This window comes from Neomonachus schauinslandi, chromosome 1 (assembly GCF_002201575.2).
Source record: "Neomonachus schauinslandi chromosome 1, ASM220157v2, whole genome shotgun sequence".
NCBI classification, from domain to species: Eukaryota; Metazoa; Chordata; class Mammalia; order Carnivora; family Phocidae; genus Neomonachus; species Neomonachus schauinslandi.
Window position 1 is genome coordinate 194,275,893 of NC_058403.1, and position 21,023 is coordinate 194,296,915.

Genomic DNA, 21,023 nt, shown 5'->3' on the forward strand with positions numbered 1-21,023 from the left:
ACAGCATACTAACCAACAGAATCCATTATCACATTTTTAAAAAATGATACACCATGGCCAGGTGGGATTTATTAAAGGAGTCCAAGGTTGTTTCAGCATTAGAAAATCAATTAATATAATACACCATGTTAACAGATCTAAGAAGACAAATCATATGATTATCTCTGGAAGTACTTTAAAAGCCTGTGACAGGGATGCCTGGGTGGCTCAGTAGTTAAGCGTCTGCCTTCGGCTCAGGTCCTGATCTCAGGGTCCTGGGATCAAGCCCTGCATGAGCGGGGAGCCCGCTTCTCCCTCTCCCACTCCCCTTGCTTGTGTTCCTGCTCTCACTATCTCTGTCAAATAAATAAATAAAATCTTTAAAAAAACAAAACAAAACCTGGGCGCCTGGGTGGCTCAGTCGTTAAGCATCTGCCTTCTGCTCAGGTCATGATCCCAGAGTCCTGGGATCAGGCCCGCATCAGGCTCCCCGCTCAGCGGGAAGCCTGCTTCTCCCTCTCCCACTCCCGCTGTTTCTGTTCCCTCTCTCGCTGTGTCTCTCTCTGTTACATAAATAAATAAAATCTTTAAAAAAAGAAAAAAAGAAAAAAGAAAAAAAAGCCTCTGACAAATAAACACTTAAAAAAACAGAAGTTTCAATGGATATGTTATTAAATACAGTCCTAAAGCTAGCATTTTCTTAAGGGGGAAACTTACTAGAGGTAGTTCCACTAATATTAGGAACAAGGTAAGAATCCCTACCAACTCCACTACTATTCAGTACTGTACTGGAGGTATTAGAAAATGCAATTAGGCAAGAGAAAGTGATTAGAGGAATAAGACTTAGAGAAGAATAAGTAAAACTATCTCTATCTACAGGTAATGTATACTTAGAAAGCCTTGGAGAATCAATAATAAAACACATTTAAACAATTCAGTAAGGATTGTTTGTAACGGGATATAAAATTAGCATACCCAAATCAGTAGACACGATAATAGAGAAAATCCCATTTATAATAGTAACAAAGAAGATAAAATACTTAATATGCAAAACCTAGATGAGAAAAACATAAAGCATTCCTAAAGACACAAAAGTAGTCTTGAACAAATGAATGAACATTCTTTGTTCTTGGATAGGACAGTTTAAGATCCTAATGATGTCAGCTGTACCTAAGGTAATTTAAAAATATAATGCAATCCCATTAAAAATACAAAGGGTTTTTTTTTTTTTTTTTTTTTTTTAGAGAGAGATAGCACGAGCTGCGGGAGGGGCAGATGGAGAGGGAGAGAAAGAATCCCAAGCAGGCCTCACACTTAGTGTGGAGCTTGACTAGGGGCCCGATCCCACAACCCCGAGATCGTAACCTGAGCCAGAATCAAGAGTCAGATGCCCAACCAACTGAGCCACCCAGGCACCCCCAAAATACAAAGTGTTTTTGAGATAGAACTAGAGCATACAATGCTCATGGGAAAATAAGCATGCAGATTCTTATCAAAATCGCAGCAACAACCACAAAATCCCAACAACATTTTTGCAAAAATAGAAAAATCTATCCTAAAATTCATATGGAATCTCAAGAGACCCAAATAACCAAAACAATCTTGAAAAAGAACAAAGTGGGAGGACTCACACTTCCTGATTTCAAAACTTAATGCAAAGCTGCAGTAATCAAAACAGTGTGGTACTGGCATAAAGACACAGAGACCAAAGGAAGGGAACAGAGTCCAGAAATAAACTCTCAAATACATATGGGTCAAATGATTTTCAACAAGGGTGCCAAAACCGTTCAGTGGGGGAAAGAACAGTCTTTTCAACACACTGTGCTAGGAAAACTGGATCTCCACGTGCAGAAGAATCCAACTGGACCCTTACCTAACCCCATACATAAAAATTAACTCAAAATGGATCAAAGATCTAATGTAAGAGCTAAAACTATAAAATTCTTAGAACAGATGGGGGAAAGCTTCAGGACAGTGGATTTGGAAATGATCTGGCTATGACACCAAAGGCACGGGCAACAAAAGAAAAAAAAATAGACAAATTAGAACCCATCAACACGAAAAACCTTGTGTCCTAGTAATATAAAGGACGCTATCAACAGAAAAAAAAAAGGCAAACCATGAGACGGGAGAAAGTACCATATATCTGATGAGGGATTAATATCCAGAATATATAGACAACTCATAAAACTCAACAACAAAAACCAAACAGCTGGATTCAGATACGGGCAAAGAATTTTAATAGACATTTCTCCAAAGAAAGACCTACTAATGGCCAATAAGCACATGAAAAGATGTCAACATCACTAACCATTAGGGAAATGCAAATAAAAACAATGAAATCCCACGGCACATCCATTAGGATGACTATTTAGAGGAAAAGAAGTGATGGTGAGGATGTGCAGAAATGAGAACCCTGGTGCCCCGCCGGTGCGGCTGCTAAGGCAGCTGGATGATGGTGTCTCAGAGATTTCAAACAGGGCTTTGCACGTGCCGCTGACACCACCCGTAGCTGCCCTGTACCACCCTGCCACGGTCAACCCCATGATGTTCTAAGATATTTGCCATCAAATTTGTCCTTGGGCCATGTATCTTTTGAGCCGTTTGCAAAGTTCTAAAGAGAGCCAAAAACTTTTGTGCTCTGAGGACTGGAGAAGAAAGGATTTGGTTATAAAGTTTCCTGCTGTCACAGAATTAGGGGGCTCATGTGCCAAGGTGGTGGCTTCACATGCCATAATGGCACTGGCGGCAAGTCCAGCCAGAGGGAGAAATCTGATGATGAGTATTCCAGCCTGAAGCAAACGGGTCCTGGCATCTTGTCCATGGCAAATGTGGGACCCAACACGAATGTTCCCAGTTTTCCATCCGCACCACCAAGACTGAGTGTTTGGGTGGCAAGCATGTGGTCTTTGGCAAGGTGAAAGAGGGCACGAGTTCCATGGAAACCATGGAGTGCTTTGGGTCCAGGAATGGCAAGAGCAGCAAGAAGCTCACTGTTGCCGACTGTGGACAACTCTAATAAATTTAATGTGTGTTTTATCTTAACTACCAGACGGTTCCTTCTCCCGTCTGTTCATAACGGCCTACTATCTGTGCTTTTACTGCAGTTCTTTGGGTTCCATGTTTTCCATATCCCTCTCCAAGTCTAGATGGATTGCAGAGTTAAGTTTATGATTATGAAATAAAAACTAAATGACAACAACAAATAGAATTACCATATGACCTAGCAACTCCACTTCTGGGTATACACCCAAAAGAACAAAAAGCAGGGACACGAAGAGAGATTTGTACACCCACGTTCACAGTAGACAAAATCTGGCAGCAGCCCAAGTGTCTATCCCCAGATGAGTGGATAAACAAGATGTGGTATATGCACACAATGGAATATTACAAGGAAAAAGAGGAAGGAAATTCCCACACCTACTACAACGTGCATGAACCTGGAAGACGTTATGCTCAGTGAAATAAGCCAGACACAAAAGGACAAAGGCCGTATGAGTCTCCTCATATGAGGTACTGAGAGCAGTCAAATTCACAGAGACACAAAGTAGAATGGTGGTTGCCAGGGGCCAGGGGGAGATGGGATGGGGATGGGGAGTTATTGTTTAACGAATACAGGGTTTCACAAAGTTCTGTGGATGGTTGCACAACAGTGTGAATGCACTTACTTCTACTGAGCTGTACACTTAAAAACAGTTAAAATAGTAAATTTTACATTATGTGTATTTTTCCACAGTTTTAAAAAATAACTAAAATAGACAAACATGTAAGAATAGTCAGGAAAACACTGAAAGGGAATAGCTACAAAGGGGGCTGGCCCTACAAGACATTAAAACATACTGTAAAATGTCTATAATTAAACTGTAGTCCAAATGCATAAATAGACAAATGGAACAATGGAAGAGAACAGAATGTCCCAAAATAGACCTGAGTACATATGAAAATTAGTCTACAATAAAGGTGGCATCTTAAACCACTGGGCCGAAGATGGAGGTTTTAATAAAGGCTGACAGGCATTTAATAAACCATTTAATAAATGCTGGTCATTTGGAAAAAGATAAAATTGGATCCATACCAGACACCATACATAAGGTAGGAACAAGGATATGAAACCATACAAGTACAGGAAGAAACCTTCAGTATGGGGAAGGGCCCTCGAACTATGACTCAAAACCCAGATGTAATGGAAGAAATGATTAACAACATTGTTTAGATAAATATTTTTAAAGTCATATTGCAAAAATTACCATAAGCAAAGTCAAACTACAACTGACAAACCAGGAGAAAATATTTACAACATAAATCACAGATGAAGGACCAGTATCCCTAATATATAAAGAACACTTAAAATCAGAGGAAGAAAAAAAGCTCAAAAGCCTGAGGGGGAAAAGAAAATGGGCAAAAGACATGAATAGGCAAGTCCCCAAAATATAAAATTTGCCCTTAATCATATGAAAAGATGGAAAAAATGTTCTGCCTCACTTATAACACTTCAGTCTTACTTATTACTTACCTTGCTCACTTACTTATCTTCCAGACTGGCAAAAAATCACATAGCATGACAACACACTCTCCTCAAGGCTGTAGGGAAACAGGCATTCACATGCTGCTGGTGTATGCAAAAGGGCACAACCCCCATGGAGGGAAATTTGGCGACACCTAACCAAACTACTGATGGGCTTCCCTTTTGACTTAGCAATCCCGCTTCTCAGCTACCCTCAAAGCTACCCCTCCATCACTATGAACATAGAATGCACAAGGTTTTTCACTGTAGCACTGTTTATGATTGCAACATCCTGGAAATGACCTAAATGCTTATATAATAGAGAATGGTCGAATAAACCACGGTAAGTGTGGTACATTCACTAGACTGCTCTGCGGCTATGAAAAAGAAGAAAGAAAATCTCACGAACTCATGTGGATTGATTTCCAGGATGTACCGAAAGTGAGAAAGGTAACATGCAAAAGGATATCTATGGTGTGCTGCTCTCCGAGTAGGAAGGAAGGTGGTCTAAGAATACATGTGTGTCCACTCATTTGTGCAAAAAGAAATACAGAAAGGACATAGCAGAAGCTAGTGACACTGGCTAGCTATGCGTGTGTAGTGGGAACAGGGTGGAAAAGGGGAGATGCAGAGAGGACAGAATGAATGGGGGTGGGGAGGGACAGATCCGAGGATACCTTTATGAATACTATATATCAGTGAGAGAAACAGACACAGAGAAAATATACATTACATGCATAAAACAAACGGACCACACTGTATTTCATCAAATGAACATAACCCACTGAAGGGGTGGGAAGAAAAGCAAATAACTTTTGAATATGGTATTAGGACTATATGCCCCCAGGGTGAAGAGAAAAGGAATACTAAATGTGTATAAGGTCTACTTAGTAAGGTTTTTCTTCTAAAGAGCATGAATTAGCAGTTTGAAACTATTTTCTGTGTATTCTAGGACTGAGCAAATATACTATGAACAATGAATGGGAGCTGGTTTTCTCCTGGAGAAAGAAGTAACAAGTATGTGTAAGTGAGAATGAGCCATGTGGTATTAGGGTCAATTTTAAGGTATCATTATGAACCCATGGTTTTTAATGGATGGATCAATAAATAGAAATAGACATGGGTGTGTATGGAGGTTATATGTAATAACAATATAACATAATGTCATAATATATGTATTCCCTGATTTGTCTGGTCGAAAAACCTCAAAGTAATGATTTTCCAGTAGCAATGAGAGTATCTAGTGCCCAGATCTTGGCTTCTAAATACCATTCCCCATTGAAAGGAACCAGGGCTCCTTGGAGAAATAGCTGATTTCAAGGCTGGGTCTGGGGATGTACAAGATGAGCCCAGAACTTCTTGCTGTGCCCAAAAGTATAGACGTGCTCAAAGAACAATAGGAACATATCAGAAGGACATAGAAATCAGCTTGAAGAGGCTCCCTCTGGCCAAATCTGGGATAATTTGGGCATCAAAATAGAAAACATTAGTAACAGATTATAACCCTTCAAATAAAATAAGAATCCGTGAATTGTATTGATAATGAGAGATCTGGAGGTGAACAAGACACCATCTAGAGCCCAAGAAGTCCACAGCACAGCGGGCGAGATAACCCACAGATGAGCTCCCAGAGGAAGTGATGTCCGGGGCGGGGAGGGGATGGGGAAGGTCTGGTGGGGACTCACGAGGGCCCTTTGCGCATCCGGGGTGTGCTCATGGCCCACTGCCTGATCTTGCTCAGGCTCTGCTCACTGATGAGCTGGCGGCCCTCGGAGGGCATGCAGTCCACATACAGATGGTATAGCAGCAGAGCCTCTGTGTTCTTGCGCAGGCCATTGGCCTGGACCACGCGCTGCGTGAACACACGTGGGTCCTCGGCGCAGAAGAGCAGCTGGATCCGGGGCACCCAGTACTGGCAGGTGAGGAGGGGGGGCCTTCCTGGGGCCGGGTGGGAGGGAGAAGGGGACACAGAGCACAGTCAGACTCTCTGGGCTGGAACACTGGGCTCCAGCCTGGCTCTGTGGCTGAGGCGTGGTGGCCCTGAGCAAGTGGTCTCCCCTTTCTGACATACTGTCACATCTGTAGAATGGGCACACTCCTGGGGCCTGCCTGCCTCACAGTTTGCCATGGGTGAATGTGAAAGTGCTTTGTCAACTGTAAAGAGCTGGGCACAAAGAGTCCCCTGGGGCTGGCTGCCCAAGGGCCCATCCCTCACCGCCACACCCGGTGGCAAACATCACTGATCGATGGACCTCGGATGCCTTCTCTGCAGCATGTGGGAAGTGGCACTGTCAGCGGCTCAGAGCGGGCCTATCAGATAATGGCCATTTGCCCTTCCTGGGGTCTCTCTCTGAGTGATGAGTCCTCTGGTTTTCACTGGTCAGGGGACAGACAGCCGCAGGACACACAGAGCAAGGCAGAATTCAGGCCTGATGGGGCTGTGCTGGGGGGTGGGGGTTGGCCTCAGTCACGGGCCTGCATGGGGGTCTGCGTGGGCTGGGGCAGAGAGCTCCCACCTTCAGCGGTGACCCCTCCGTTCAGGATGCGCTTCCCTGTCTCATCTCGCACCAAGCCGTTCTGGTCTGTCTTGTGCACCAGGTACAGCTTCTTCTCCTTGTCATAGTCCAGTACACCAACACTGCACCATTCATACTTCAGCTTCGGACTTTTGGGGTCCTCTGAAACAGGAGGGGAACCCGCCAATGCTCTCTGCCGTAGGGTCGGGCGGGGCCTCTGAGTGTGGGCAGCAGGTACTGGGAACGAGTCTCAGCGGCCACTAGTCTGGCCTCCCTCCCTCCAGGATGGACCCCCTCTAGCTCCAGCAAAGCAGGGACCCTGCTTCCTCCCAGCTGAGCTGGTGCCTGGGAGACCCCTGGTGAGGAAGAGCCAGAAGGACCAGGCTTCTCTGTCCTTGTGCTCTGTTTGACACCTTTGGGGCAGACACACAGGCCAGCAGGGCTGGGACAGGAGGCAGGTGAGCCCCAGGCACAGAGACCTGTTGAGGATGTAGTTGTAAAGCTCCTCGTGTCTGAACTGGACCCCTTCAGGGTGACCAAGGCCAGAGTGAACCCCTTCCCGTGGGCTGCAGGTGGCAGTTGAGCCCCCAGGCCCCTCATATCAGGACAGGTCAGGGCAAAGTAGAAGATTACCATCCTACAGTGGCCCCAAAGTGGGCCTCAGGGCCTGTTGGTCAGGATGGGCCTCCCACCCACTTGCTGGGCTGAAAGCCTTTGCCCTATTCTCCAGCTCGTCTCCAGCCACTACCCGCCCTACATGTTTCTCTCCAGCCATACTGCACGTCTGGCTCTTCCTGTGACTTTGGAGCTTAGTCCTGCCTCAGGCCTATGCTCTCTGCCGGGAATAGTCTTTGCTCAGGTCACCTTTTTGCTGGTTTGTTCCTTGCTCAAATGGCTTCTCCTTGGAGAAAGCATCGCTGCCTAAAAGAGCACCTTTGCCCCAGGCATTCTCTGACTTGATACCCTATTTGTGTCCCTCACAGAGCCTAAAATCACACTATGTATGCATCCTATCCTGGTTCCGTTGGCCACCTCACACTAGGGACCGCTCGCCAGGGGCAGGCGTGACCTTGCCCGTGTTGGTCACAGCTGTTTCCCAGTACCTAGAATGGAAACTGGAACACAGTAGTGCTCCATATACTTTTGTAGAAGGAAGATGCACGTGGCACGGTGCCTAGCACAAGTGCCTTAAACTGATGGGTTCTACAGACTGGGTTGAGGAAAAACGGCTGGAATTCTGGTTGAAGCTGGAAAGACGAGTAAAGGGGCTTGCTGTGGTAAACCCCCCTGGCTTTGGTTCTGGTTTGCTTTTCCCTTCCCTTCCTTTCCTATAAGCTTCTTTTTTGAAAAGGCTGACCTGTCTTGGCTCAACTCAGAGAAAAAGATGTCACAAGAAGCCCCCCACAGAACACCAGAGGTCTCTCGGGCAGAATCGCTTCCCTCCCCCCCGCCAACGACAGCCAGGGCCTGTGTGAAGGGGCGGAGCCTAGTGAGGGGCGGGGCCTAGTGAGGGGCGGGGCCTGTGTGAAAGGGCACGGGCAGAACCACCTCGGGGAGGCTGGTACCCCGTGCATTTAAGGTTAATGCAGCCTCACACCTTCTGGTTTTATCACTAGGAATTGGAGATCTGGGAACAATTGAGTTAAATTATTTTTGTAATTAAGTCCAAAGTAAAGGGAACATTCTGGGTTTCTTGTCTAGTTCAGAGAAATTGATTCCAGCATTAACATATTTTTAAATCGAAACCTAAACTTACAGCCTGCTCAATGGACTTGCTGAGGGGGCCCCTGGAGGCTGCGCAGTCTTAAAACCAACCAGCATGGCTCTCAGTCCAGGACGCAGCCCACCAGGGCGCGTTCCCCATCCCAAAGCGGTGTGTCCGCCCAGGGGGCAGGGAGCAGAGAGGCCCTCAGCCATGCACAGGGGGACAGCCACCTCCAACATCCAACCTCCTAACCTGGATCTTCCTCGGATGCCCACACGGAGACCAGCCACGCAGGCCAGGGTGGCAGTCAAGGAAGCTCCCCCTGGCTCTGTTCCCTCCAGCAGCAAACAGGCCCCAGGGCAGATGTGGGGCCAAAGGAGGGACAAAACATTAGGGTGCATGCGGTCCGCCCATTGGTGAGATCAGAGAGGCCACAGGGACAGCTGGAGCTACAGTGATTTCTGGGTGGCAGGATGGAAGAGCTTGAATTGTGCCCCTTATGCACATTTGAACATTTCCAACAAGCTTACATAGTTTTTTATGACCAATAAATCAAAGATTAAAAAAAAAATACTAGACACCATCCAGCTGTCCCTTCCCCAACCCTCCCACAATGTCATTCTTGGTCCTTGTATTTTTTGCCTCTGTATGGCCTTCCTCTTAGCCTGTATCCCAGCTGGGAGGCCTCAAAAGGTGGGGGCCTCACCTCCCATGGCCCCCAGCCCCCAGGGCAGCCCAGGAGTCCGTGGCTGGGCTGCTGCCAGACAGGGATGATGCAGACCGGGACCCTGCCTCCCACCCCACCCGCCCTGCTCACCGTGCCCCAGGATGTCATCGGTGGGCAGGAGGGCTTTTCCAGGGACAGGTTTCCTGTCCTGAGACCCTGGCTCCACGCCCATGTTGATCCACTCGCTGGGAGTCCGGCAGTCAAACTCCTCATTGTCAAACACCTGGAAGAAACGGACAGAGGCTAGGGGGAGAGAGCTCACCCCTAGAGGGGCCGAAGGGGAAGGGTCTACCAGGGGATGAGGGTGCCTGAGCAGATACAGGAGCTACAGACGGGACCAGGGGGATGAATGCCTCCTCTGCTGTTCACAGGGGCCTGTAGGGTCTGGCTCCATGACACCCTGGATCCCAGTCCAACCAGGCCACCCTGAAGCAGGCAGAGAGGGTACCTGGGGACTCAAAGCAGGATGTGGGCTCTCTCTCCCACTGCCCAAGGATCATCCAGTTCAGACCCAAGGGAAGAGGTGGCCCTTGGACTTTCCTGAGCACCCCACATATGCTCGGAAATGGAGATTCGGGGTTGTTAGGAAGCCACCCTTAGTAGGGTGATCTGGATTCAGCTCTGCCTCCCCATAGGGACCACCAAGCAAGACACGCCAGGTCATGGAGAAGAAGGGCGAGGAGGCAAGTGAAAACCAGAGCAGCAGTTCACTTTCACTATGCTCCCTCTTTCTCCTCCCTGGACTCGGTTTCCCCATCGGTATCTCAAAGGGGCTACAATGATGCCCTCCTCCACCTCAGTTCCCCCCATCTCAGTGAGTCCAGAAGCAGTGGTCAGGGAGGTCTGTTCAGCTGGGCTGCTTCTGGTGCCTGGAGGTGGTGAGGGAGCAGGGTAGGCAGAGATTGTGTACACAGCTTCCCCAGGCTCCCAAGGAAGAAGCAGAGTCAGCATCTCAGGGGTTCTGGGCCCCTCCTGCCCCAGCCGAGGATGCTCAAAACCCCTGGCAGGGGGCTCCAATTATGCTTGATAAGTGAGTGCTTAGGACTGTCATGGGTTGGGATTAGGATTGGGATCTGACCCCTCAGCCGGGCTCCTGTAGTCCTCCACCCCTGACCGTCAGCCCTCTATGGAAACTAGGCTCACCTTCAGCGGGAGATAGACGGGGAAGAGCGGGTCGTGGCCCTGCTCAATGGTCTGGGGGTTGTGGGGATCTGGGTGCCTGGGCATGAGCGCGTTGGAGTCAATGCCCTCATGAGCCAGCAGCTGCTCGATGTCCAGACTCAGGTACAGCCGCTTCCTCCTGGCCGAGGGGGACAAGGGGATCTCATGACAGCTCAGCTCAAGTGAGGCGGCTTCATAGATGCCAGCAAGGGCCCACAAGGTGGTGGGGGATAGGGCTGTGGCCCAGGGACGCCCCCAGGCCCCCCTCCCCCGCCCCTCTGGAACTCATCAGGAAGTGGTGTGGTGAGTGGGGCTGGTGTCCTGGGCCCCAGCTGCCCTCTGTTCTGCCTGGCAGCTCCACTACGGTGACTTAAAGGCCACGCTCCCCAATTCCACAGCAAGGAAAGCAATGTGTTCCTATTAAGAAACTAAAGGGCTAGAAGATTTACACAGAGACCCATTTTCGTAACCTCTGCCGTGAGGATGGTCACCTAGTTGCCTCCCAAAGGACCGGCCCGCCCACTGCCAACTCAGCCGTACCTCTCAATCTCAATCTTGCGGGGGCACTGGCCTGGCAGCACCAGGAAAGGCACCTGCACCTTGGGCTCATAGGCCTGCAGCGGGAAGTCAGTCTGGGTGAGCCTCTGGGTGGTGGACCCAATACACTGCTGCTCCAGGTATTCCTTGATGTCCTCAGGAATCTCAAAGGTTCTGACTGCAGGCAGATGCACAGACAGGGGTGGCAGGGGCTCAGGCCAGGGCCCAGTACGCCCCAAGACAAAGTACGAGGTACCAGGCATGCACGCTCAGAGCTTGCCTATGGCTGGCAGTGGTGAGGAGAAGGCAGATTTGGCACCAGGCGCCCAAGAGAGCTCAAGCCTGGAGGGATGAGGGCTTCTGGAAGGTGTGTTTTGGTCCTGCTCTCCCTGCTCAGAGCCAGCATGCTCAACCGTTCTCTTGCACACCACCCACCCCCGCACCAGTGGCCTTTGCTCAAGCCAGATGCTAAATCAAATGACCAGTGGGGATTATAACTGGTCAGGAAGGCAGAGTGGTAGCTCCTTGCCACCCTTACTCCAGAGGCCCTCCTAGGCATATCAATGGCGAATGCTATTCACCCCCTGGGAGCATTTCCAAACTCAAGGCATCCTGGACACGGTATGAGCAGGTGGCGCCATTACCCTGGCCCTGTGGGACATTCAAGGCACAAAATGGCCATCCCTACTTAGACACCCAGGGCAGACAGAGGCTTCCATTCCAGGTCTGGGGGCAGGACAGCTGGTGGGGAGAGACCATTCCAGTCTGCCTGGAACTGAGGGATGCCCGGGACTTGGGGTATTAAGCATAAAGGAAAGTCCCGAGAGGTGGGGAAAGGAGGTGTGGGAATATGCTACGGGAGATGAGCCACCTTTCCCAGGAGGTGGGTGGGCTCAGGAAAGCTCAGTGATGGCCCCTGTCCAATCTCCTGGGAGGCCCTAGTGACCCGCTCCTTGGGCCTCACTGCCTCTCCGGAGACAAGAGGTAGTCACACTGCAAGACAGCCCACCTTGGGATTATCCTCTGGGGCTCCACAGAAGAGAGGCTCAGCAGAGGCCACCCGTTCTCAGCTGAAGTCTGCTCTCCTACCAGAGTTGCCAGGTTCTCAGGGAACCCCACAGTGCCAAAAAGGCAGGGCTGAGAAGGCAGTTTTCAACCCCCTAATCATCTGCTTTTGAGCCTGTGGGTCCATGACACCATTCCACTCCCGGGAGCACGGGCTTCTGGGCCCAACCCTGCAACCCAGGGGCCAAGAAGGAGCCAGAGTGAGGACAACCAAGCCTGGCCTCCAGCCCTGCTGTGCCCATGAGTCCCAGGCAGGCTTCTCAAGTCCTGCCCTTGGCCTTCCAGCTGCAGAGTGGACTGTGGCCGGCTGCCACCACCCTGTGGCATTCTGGGGGACTGCTTTTGCTCAGGCAGGTGGGGCTGCAGCGTTGCTGAGCGTCCCCACCCAGCCCTACCGTCGATGGTGGGAGCAGCGCTGGGCCCACAGATCCCTGCTCTGTAAGCGTTTCTGAGCCCCAGGCGTCTGTGAGACTGTGGAGCGCCATAGCCTGGGGCCTCAGCTCACTGCATGAATGTGCAGACACGTGATATTTCCTGGGCTACGTCTGGGGCTTCCCAGATCCCAGGAAGCTCGTGGGCACTGAGAGGACTAATCTGGGCGATGCCAGCAAAGAGGTCTCTCCTGGAGCTGGGCCCTCTGGGCCTGATCGAAGGAGGGATCCTGTCTGCCATCCAGGTGGGAGGGTCCCCAGCCAGTTCCTCCCCACCACTCAGGGCCCCAGCGAGCTTGCTGCCTCTCCTAGAGCCACCCTATTCTCCCCTGAGCCACTGGAGACGGCCCCACACCCCTCAGTCCTGTCCCAGACCTTACAAGACTCAGCGCAGAGCCTGAGAGGAAGGAGAGTCGTCCTTCCCTCCTTCAGCAGAGATCTCCTGTGCTAGGCCCTGCTCTAGATGCTGGGGTCCCAGCAGGGACCACTCAGACACAGCCCTGGCCTCCTCCAAGTTCATGGTCCAGGGGAGGGAGAAAATCGAATTTACACATGTAAACACCCTAGTGTCTCCAGCCAGGCAGAGAACGGATGCTCTGGCCCTGAGCAGCCCAGCCCACTGTGGCACCCTCGTGACAGCTCTGCTAAGAGGAACAGAAAGCCGTGCTTCACTGAGCACTAACCGTTAGCTTGGTCCTCACAAAGCACCTTATGTCTTGTTACCCCCATTTTACAGCTGAGGAAACTGAGATCCCGAGCCAAGAAGAAACAATCTCCCTAAGACCAGAGGCCCCGCTTCTAAATGCACCCACTCATCCACCCCTCCCCTCCGGGCACTGACCATTTGGAGTAAACTGGTCAAGGTCGGCCTGTCGCAGGAGGTCTTGGTTCATGCAGGGACCACGGCATACTTCCTAAAACCAAATCCCAGAGCTCTGAGGGGGTGTAAACATCCTGAGGACAGGCAGGACCTGGGAGGGACCACAAGACCAAGTGTTTCCCCCAAGCCCAGGGTGCACAGGGATGGGGCAGAACCAGTGAGTTTTCACAATTCCTCATTCAGAGGCCACAGTGGACAGCAAGCTGCAGCCACCTGGGACACCCCAACCCCACCCCCTTCTGGTCCTGCACAGCTCCCCTCCTTCCTCTGAGAACACTCCTGCTGTGTCCGGGGGCTGAGCCACAAGATGGAGGGACCACAAGGCCAGCAGGTGTCTCTGTGCATGTCTCCCCCACCAAGGGCAACTCTGGCACCCCCAGCATAGTGAGGATCAGTGGGGCCTTGCCCTATCTCTCTTGACCCATCCTGGCTAGAACTTTCCTAAGGCTGTCCAGGATTCTGGGGCTCACTGAACCCTCCCCTAGTTATCCCCTCTCCAGCGTCCTCCTACCCCAAGCCTTCATCTGTCCCGTCACCTTCTTTCCTCCTCCTCTACACAGGCCATGGCCTCTGTCAGGGTCCTCAAGCCCCCTGCCAACCACCCAGTAAACACATAGTATGCCACCTTGTCTAAGGAACCCCTCCCCAACCAGAGCTGGGGGAGGACTCCCCCACCAAAGCTACTGCCCCATGACAGAAGGGACATGGATGTCTCATCCTCACTGTCACCAGTGCTCAGTCCAGGGCCTGTCACAGGAGATACTTGGTAATGAACTGTTGAATGAGAAGACAAATAGACGGAGGGACTGATGGATGGACGGTCAGAAGAATGGAGGGGTGGATGGATGGACAAATTACTAGACAGACAGATGGCTAGATGGAGAGAAAGAAGGAAGGAAGGAAGGAAGGAAGGAAGGAAGGAGGGAAGGAGGGATGACTGGAACCCACAGGACGGCTTGGACTTGGAGGGGACAGCTACCACACTCACCCCAATTTGATCCAAGCTTCCAGGGCTGAGGATGTCAGAGTAGAACCCACGCTGCTTCATCAGGGGGTACTTCTTATCAGTGCCTGTCAGGGGCAACTTCCGGGGCTGCCCCAAGTCTGAGAGCGTGGGTGGGGATAGGGGCAAAGGCAGGGGATTGGGGTCAGCGCTTGGAAGAGGCTTCTCCGACCCAAAATCTGGTCCCAGAAGAATCCTCCCCAGGTTATGCTCTAGGTCTGCACGGGTCCTCTTCAGACTACACTCTTGGCCCACAGGAGTACCATCGCACTCTGGGCTCTGAGGGGTCCTTCCGGGGCTCTGGCCTTCTCTGTTAGGCTGCTCCATGCTGCTTCTCGGGGCGCTCCTAGGAGAAGATACTGGCATCACTGGGATCTTGCCAGCTTCTGCTCAGCCCCCAGGGGCACCAGGATACAGGGACACCTTGTCTGCATCCTGCAACAAGCCACAGCCCCCCACGCAGGGGTTGGGGAGGGAGAGAGTGGTCTCCTAATCTGGACAGACACACAGTGGCAGGCAGGCCCACTTGGGAGACAGCAGGGCCTTCCCTGGATGTTGCACGTGAGAAATGTCTTAACAAAAGGATACCCTGACCCAAGCAACGCCCTCTCCCCCGGCCCCATCCCATTCCCCACCCCCTGTAGCCAGGAGCTTGTGGTGCAGGGGGCTCTGTTGGCTGGGTGTGTCGTGCTCTGTCATCTCCATTTTAGCCACCAGGTGCACCTGGCTGGTGTAGGCTTCCTGTTGGATCCCTGCAGGGGAATCCTGCCTGGATTGATCTGAAAGGCCCCCCGGGGTGGGCAGCCAGGACTGTCTGGATCAAAGCTACCCCAGCAGTGCTGAAGCCTCCGGCAGCTGCTGAGTCCATTTCTAAAAAGGGGGTGGGGAGTTGGCAAGGCCACTTTAGGGCCCATGAAAGGCAGATGGGGCTCTGGCAGGAAGCCCCAAACTCTGAGCCCAAAGGCTGACCACCTCCTAGCCAGTCAGGCGTGGCCTACCAGAACTAAGCTCCCTGAATCCACTCCCTGGTGGCCAGCCACCTCCCGGGGCAGTTGCCAAAAACATTGTTGAGGCTGGCCTATCCTCCTGACAGTCACCAGCCCTTCCCAGAGCACCCTAAAGGACAGGGGACCCACTGGGGCTCAGCCCCATCATGGCTGCAAACCCACAGATGTCTGTTCATCTTTGAACAAAATCACCCAACAGAGCAGCTCTTGGAGAGGTCGGGGACCCCACTCCACAGGAGGGCATCCTACTCCCTGGTTTGCCCAGCTCTCAAATGTGCTTGAATATTTTTGGCTGCTGAGCTGGTGTGTCGTCAGGCTCGGCCAAGATAACAGAGGCAGAAATGTCCAGGAAAGCACAATGTTGCTGGAGGCAAAAGGAGCCTGTGATGGGGGGGTGGGGGGGGTGGGGTGCAGTTTTTGCTCCTATGAGCCCTCTCCCTCTGAGCAGATTGGCAATGGGAAACCCATCCAGGCACATCCCAGGAAGGAAGGCATGAGAGTGAGTTGCAAACCCAGAATCCTGTCTCCCCTCCATCCCTCAGCGCTTTACAAAGATCCAAGGCTCCCTTCCCATCCCACCCCAGCTCTGAGCACCTGTACATTGCTGGGTGCACAGGACCTGTGACAGACAGACAGACAGACACACCTCTATCTCCTGTCAGCCCCAAGATGCCTGCGTCTGCGTGGAAACGAGCAGGGCTGGCAAGAGCGTGACGGCACCATTGCCGGCAAGCCTCTGCAGGTCACTCTGGGCACTCTCCCCTATTTGCATGAGGAAACTGGCCAGTAAGATGGCGGGGGAGGCCCCGGCAGGCACAGTGTCTGCAACGGGGCGTGCTATCAGAGGCTTAGATGTAGTTTGTGCAACATCTCATTGAAACCTCTGAGGTGAGAACTGAGACTATCCTCCTTTCTCAGAGCTGGGGAAAATGAGGCTCAGAGAGGTTAAGAGACCTGCGCAAGTTCAGACAGCCAGCAAGAGGCGCTGGTGGAATTTAAACCCAAGGTATTCTTTCTCCCCAGTCAGATCACCTGGGAGTCCTAATAGCTTGGCTAGAGGAAGCTTCAGGGTGCAGTCACTGTCATTCAACCCCATGTGACCCAACCACCCACAGGGCACTGGCTGGCTGGACACAAATGAACAAGGGCTTTGGATCCCCACAACAAATACTACTCTCATCACTAATCCACAAACAAGGAAACTAAGGTCTAGAGAAGACAAGAAACTTGCAAAGGACACACAGCCAAGAACTGGGAGAACCAAAATGGAAACGGAGGTCTTCGCTTCTGGCTGACCCAAAGGTCCATGTCCCTAAGCACCACAACCGTGGTTCTCAAACTGTGCACCGAGGAGCCCTGAGGTTCTACAAAGCGAGTGTGTATTGATTCAATGAAGATCCTGCATCTGTTCCCCACACCAGGTTCTAGGTTAGGTGTCATCTAATAAGGCGATCTGTGGCTTAAAGGACACCATAGGTGCCTAGAAAAGTTCTTGCCAAGTGATTTCATGAATGAATGTGGAGTGAGTCAAGCAAGAAAGGAAGTTGATGTCTGTAACCACCCTGAGACAGGTGCAGCGGTACTCTGCGGATTTATATGTGGAGACAGGGAGAACTAAGGGGACCGGACGCAGTGGCGTCAGGAGAGGGACTGAGTGGCTGGTGAGGAGGTGGGCTCCTTCCCTGCAGGGCGGGGAGCGGGGGTAGAGTGTGGCTCCAGCCTCGCCATGAGGGGGGAGGGGCAAAACACCGGCCTAGTAAGTACAGGACTTACCTGCCAGGTTGTTTGTAAGTGCGCCCCACTCCTTTCCCACGGGCCAACGCTGGGGAAACCGGGTGCGCAGACTCGTAGGCAGGAACGTGGACCCTGCGCCAGGAGGGCGTCCTCCTTCCCGTCCACTCGCCCTCTGCGCCTAGTCGAGGTGCCCCTGCCGCGTCTCGCCCTGCCGACCCTCGGCGCCACCCACTTACCGGCTCCAACGAGCAAGAGTGGGGTCAGGCGACCCGTCTCTAGGGAGGGACGCTGGGCCTGTTGCTAAGGGGCGGGACCATCCGCGCGGCGGGCGGGACTTCCGTCCGCGGAAGCCCCCGGGGTCTGCACGCCGCGTCTCCGACACTCCTCCCGCCCTGCGCTCGCGGCTTTCCTCCCCAGGACGGCGGCTTGGGGACAGTGGCCGCCCTCTAGGCTGTCCAACCCAGGCTCCGTTACCCATCTCCCCTCCCGGACTCTTCTAGAGTAAGAGACAAAACAGCCAAACGCAGTGCGAGGACTTTGATTGAATCCTTGTAAAAATAAATAAAATAAAAATTAAAGTTATGTAAATAATTTGGGGGTAATAATTGAGGAAGTTCGTATCTAAGCCACAGCTGCGAGCCAGATGGTCAGGTCGCTACGGAAAGGGTCGCTTCTGTTCTCTGGCGGCTCAGCTTACACACACACCACCACCACCACCACCACCACCACCACCACCACCCCCGGACTACAACCCCTCCTCAACCTCCTCAGGGTGGGCAGTGGGTGCTCCTGCCCCCCATCTCTGGCCTCAAGTGCGCATCTCTTCCAAGGACCTGGCATGGGTTCAGGCTTTGATCCTCCTGTCTGTCCTGGTTATTGAATTTCTGTTAATTTTCTTAGATGTGAAAAATGGTATTGTAGTTATACAGGAGACTGTCTTTGTCTTAGCCGATGTGGGCTGAAGAATTTCAGGACAAATGTCAGGATGTCCGCTGCTGTGACTTCCTTTCAAATGGTTCAGCTAAATTTATATATAGATAAGTATAGAGAGGAGATGAAACAAAAGTGGTCCAATACTAACAATTGAGAAATGTGAAAGTTTACAGATGTCCACTGTACTAGTCTTAACATTTTTTTTCTGTAAGGGTAAGAGGTGGGTTACAACCCAAAAGAAAATTTAAAAACCATCCCACCTCAACCTGAGAACCCTTAGCCAGAGAGCTTTCTCAGAGTTGGCCTCATTTTGCAGATGGGGAAACTGAGGCTTGGTAAGGCAGGTTGGTGTTGGGGGAGGTGGTAGGACTTGAGGTTCATTAGACAAATGTCCAATTTTATTTGACCTTTTAGCAATGCCAAGTCGGAGCTGGGCACTAAGCTTTCAGATTTGAACTGGATTCTACCTTAAAGTCTCTTGTTGAATGGGAGAGCCAGAGAGGGCAGGCCATGAGGACCCCAGAGGCAGAGTGTAAGCTGTGGCTGGAGACAGTGATTTGGCCTTTGCACAGGCTTCGCTTCCTCTGTCCGGAACACCTCTCTCCACCAACTCCTACTCCTGGCCAACTCCTATTCATCCTTCAAGACCCAATGCTGGTGCAACTTTTCCTAAGACCAGACTGTGGTGTTCTTTGCTTTTCTTGTTGGCATTCACACAGTAGGTGCTCAGTGACCATTGCGGAAGGAAGGAAGGGGTATGAGGGGGACTGGAGGCAAAGGTGGCCATAGCTCTTTGAGAAGACAAGGACCCTCAAAGCCCTGTTTAGGGCCAGCCTGGCTCCTTTGTGGGTCTGGGGATAGGCTGTGTACCCTATTCGGCCCATAGAGAGGCACCTGCTTCTCCGCTTTTCCTGGCACTCCCCACCCTGGGTACAGCTGTCCAAAAAGCTGCAGTACCCATCCGGGTTGCCAGGGCAACATCAGCCCATGGTGGGACGTCAGGGATGACAGGGGCAGAGTGCTAATCCTGGAAAGTTGCCAAGCAACGCAGTGGGTTGATGACATCACAGGGGCCATGGCTGCCAGACAGATGGATAGGCCACTGCAGGAAGGGTCCGCTCTCAGAAGGCCGAGCCCACAGATCCACTCACTCCCCCCACCACGAGGTGGTCACCGCTGTGTCCCTGGGGGCGTGGGGGCCAGGGGTTGCTTCTTCTCCCAGAAATCCTGCCGGCTCCACTTGGCCCATCTACAGGTGTGGGCAGTGGGTATGACTGCCTCCCTCCCTCCCTGGCAGGACACTGGGGTCAGTCCTGCTCTCTTGGGTCTCAGATGTCCACCCTCTACTGCCTCCAACTTCCCCAGTGGTTTGACACGGGCTCAGGCTTTGCTCTTCCTGCCCTGCCCTGAAGGCCGCCACACCTACCTGTTCCCTGAGGTTGGAACAAGGGGCTTAGACATGACCCCAGCCTGGGCCCCTGCCCCTCCTGTTGTGGGAGGGCAGTCTTCTGCCCTGCATGGGCTGGAAGGGAAGCCAGTCTTGCTCTTGTTGAAATAGGGAAGACTGGGTTCCTTCAAGAGCTTGTGCATGGCGGGTTGGGGTGGGGGCTGTTCTCTACCCCATCTCTGGTGGGCTGGAAGCTTCGGGCTTGGGCAGACACGCCTTTCGGGCAGGAAGTCTGAGGGCATGGAAGGTCTGGGCTGCCCCTCCCCTGTGCCTTCCTGCTGCTGGTGCTGAGGCTAGGAGCAATGCTTCACCGGCTGCACAGATGAAAGCCCCACGTGAATAGGAGGCAGAATGAGCCGGAACAGAGGGCGACAGGCATCCAGACAGGATGGCTGGAGCTATCCGCTCCCCACCTGCCCCCAGGCAGCCTCTTGGGCCCCCCAGGATCTCCCTCTGGTTTTCTAGGCCAGGAGCCCTGAGCTGCTGCTGAGAGAAACTGAGTCACAGGCATGGGGGCTTTCAGAGGACTGGGGTTTGAGGTCCGGGGTTCACCCTCTCCCTAGGCCTCCTCTGATCCTCCCCCTCTCTGCCATTGGCCAGCTAGTTTCAGCAGCTCTGACCAGCATTTTCTTTGATGAATAAAAATGGAGACAAATTAATTCTCCTTTGATCCATGAGGTCAGCTTGACAGACAAGACCTTAAAAGCCCAGAGCTCAGGGAGGAGTAGGAGTTCCTGGGGGACTGGAAGATTGAGGACCCCCATGAAGGCTCAGTCCTCATCCTGGCCCCCAGCCCAAAGCCATTCCCACCTGGACTCACGTGGAGCTTCCCAGCTGGAATTTCCTCCCTCTTTCAGTTTCTCTACAACTTCCCATCCCGTCTCAGGCTACACTTCCTCAGGAAGCCCTCCCTGATTGCCTCAGCCCACATTACACACTTATACTCTCCTCAGGGGCCCAGAGGACCATGGCCAGTACCACTTAGTAGGCAACCAGACATTGGTCACTGCTGGGTCACCCAACTGGAGGGTGGGCTTGAACAGCAGGGATGGTGGGGGGTGTGGTGCTGCTTTTCCCAGCAGCCCTGCCAGTCCATCAGTCCCGAAAGAGCCCTTAGGGGGTGACTAGGAAACGGAGCAACCCACATCTGGAGATGCTGGCCACCAATAGTAGCCCAGTTGCACACAACCCCACCGTCACACCCCTCTCCCCAGCCTACCCCCCTTTGACCTGCAGTTCCAGACCATGCCCCAGAACAGAGTCCAGGATGCTGAGGCTCTGCTCTCTAGGAGCAGGAGCCAGGAGGGGGGCCAAGTGATAGGCCCCCAGACAGTGATATCTTCCACAGGAATTTCCATGGGGCCCCGAGGAGCTACACAGGCTGCTCTTTGTCA

At 52.2% G+C, this 21,023-nt stretch overlaps 1 protein-coding gene across 1 annotated transcript in view; it reads right to left on the minus strand.

Annotated features, from left to right (window-relative positions):
• Positions 1 to 14,835, minus strand: part of DNAH1 (dynein axonemal heavy chain 1) — a 72,414-nt gene extending 57,579 nt beyond the window's left edge. Inside the window, exons 1-7 of the mRNA XM_021694986.1 lie at positions 14,494 to 14,835; positions 13,467 to 13,539; positions 11,133 to 11,307; positions 10,575 to 10,731; positions 9,522 to 9,654; positions 7,000 to 7,161; positions 6,169 to 6,421 (exon numbers count right to left, since the gene is read on the minus strand). Coding sequence (XP_021550661.1) covers positions 6,169 to 6,421; positions 7,000 to 7,161; positions 9,522 to 9,654; positions 10,575 to 10,731; positions 11,133 to 11,307; positions 13,467 to 13,539; positions 14,494 to 14,835 — 1,295 coding nt within the window. The remainder of the gene's footprint in view (positions 1 to 6,168; positions 6,422 to 6,999; positions 7,162 to 9,521; positions 9,655 to 10,574; positions 10,732 to 11,132; positions 11,308 to 13,466; positions 13,540 to 14,493) is intronic.
• Between the last annotated feature and the right edge of the window lie 6,188 nt (positions 14,836 to 21,023).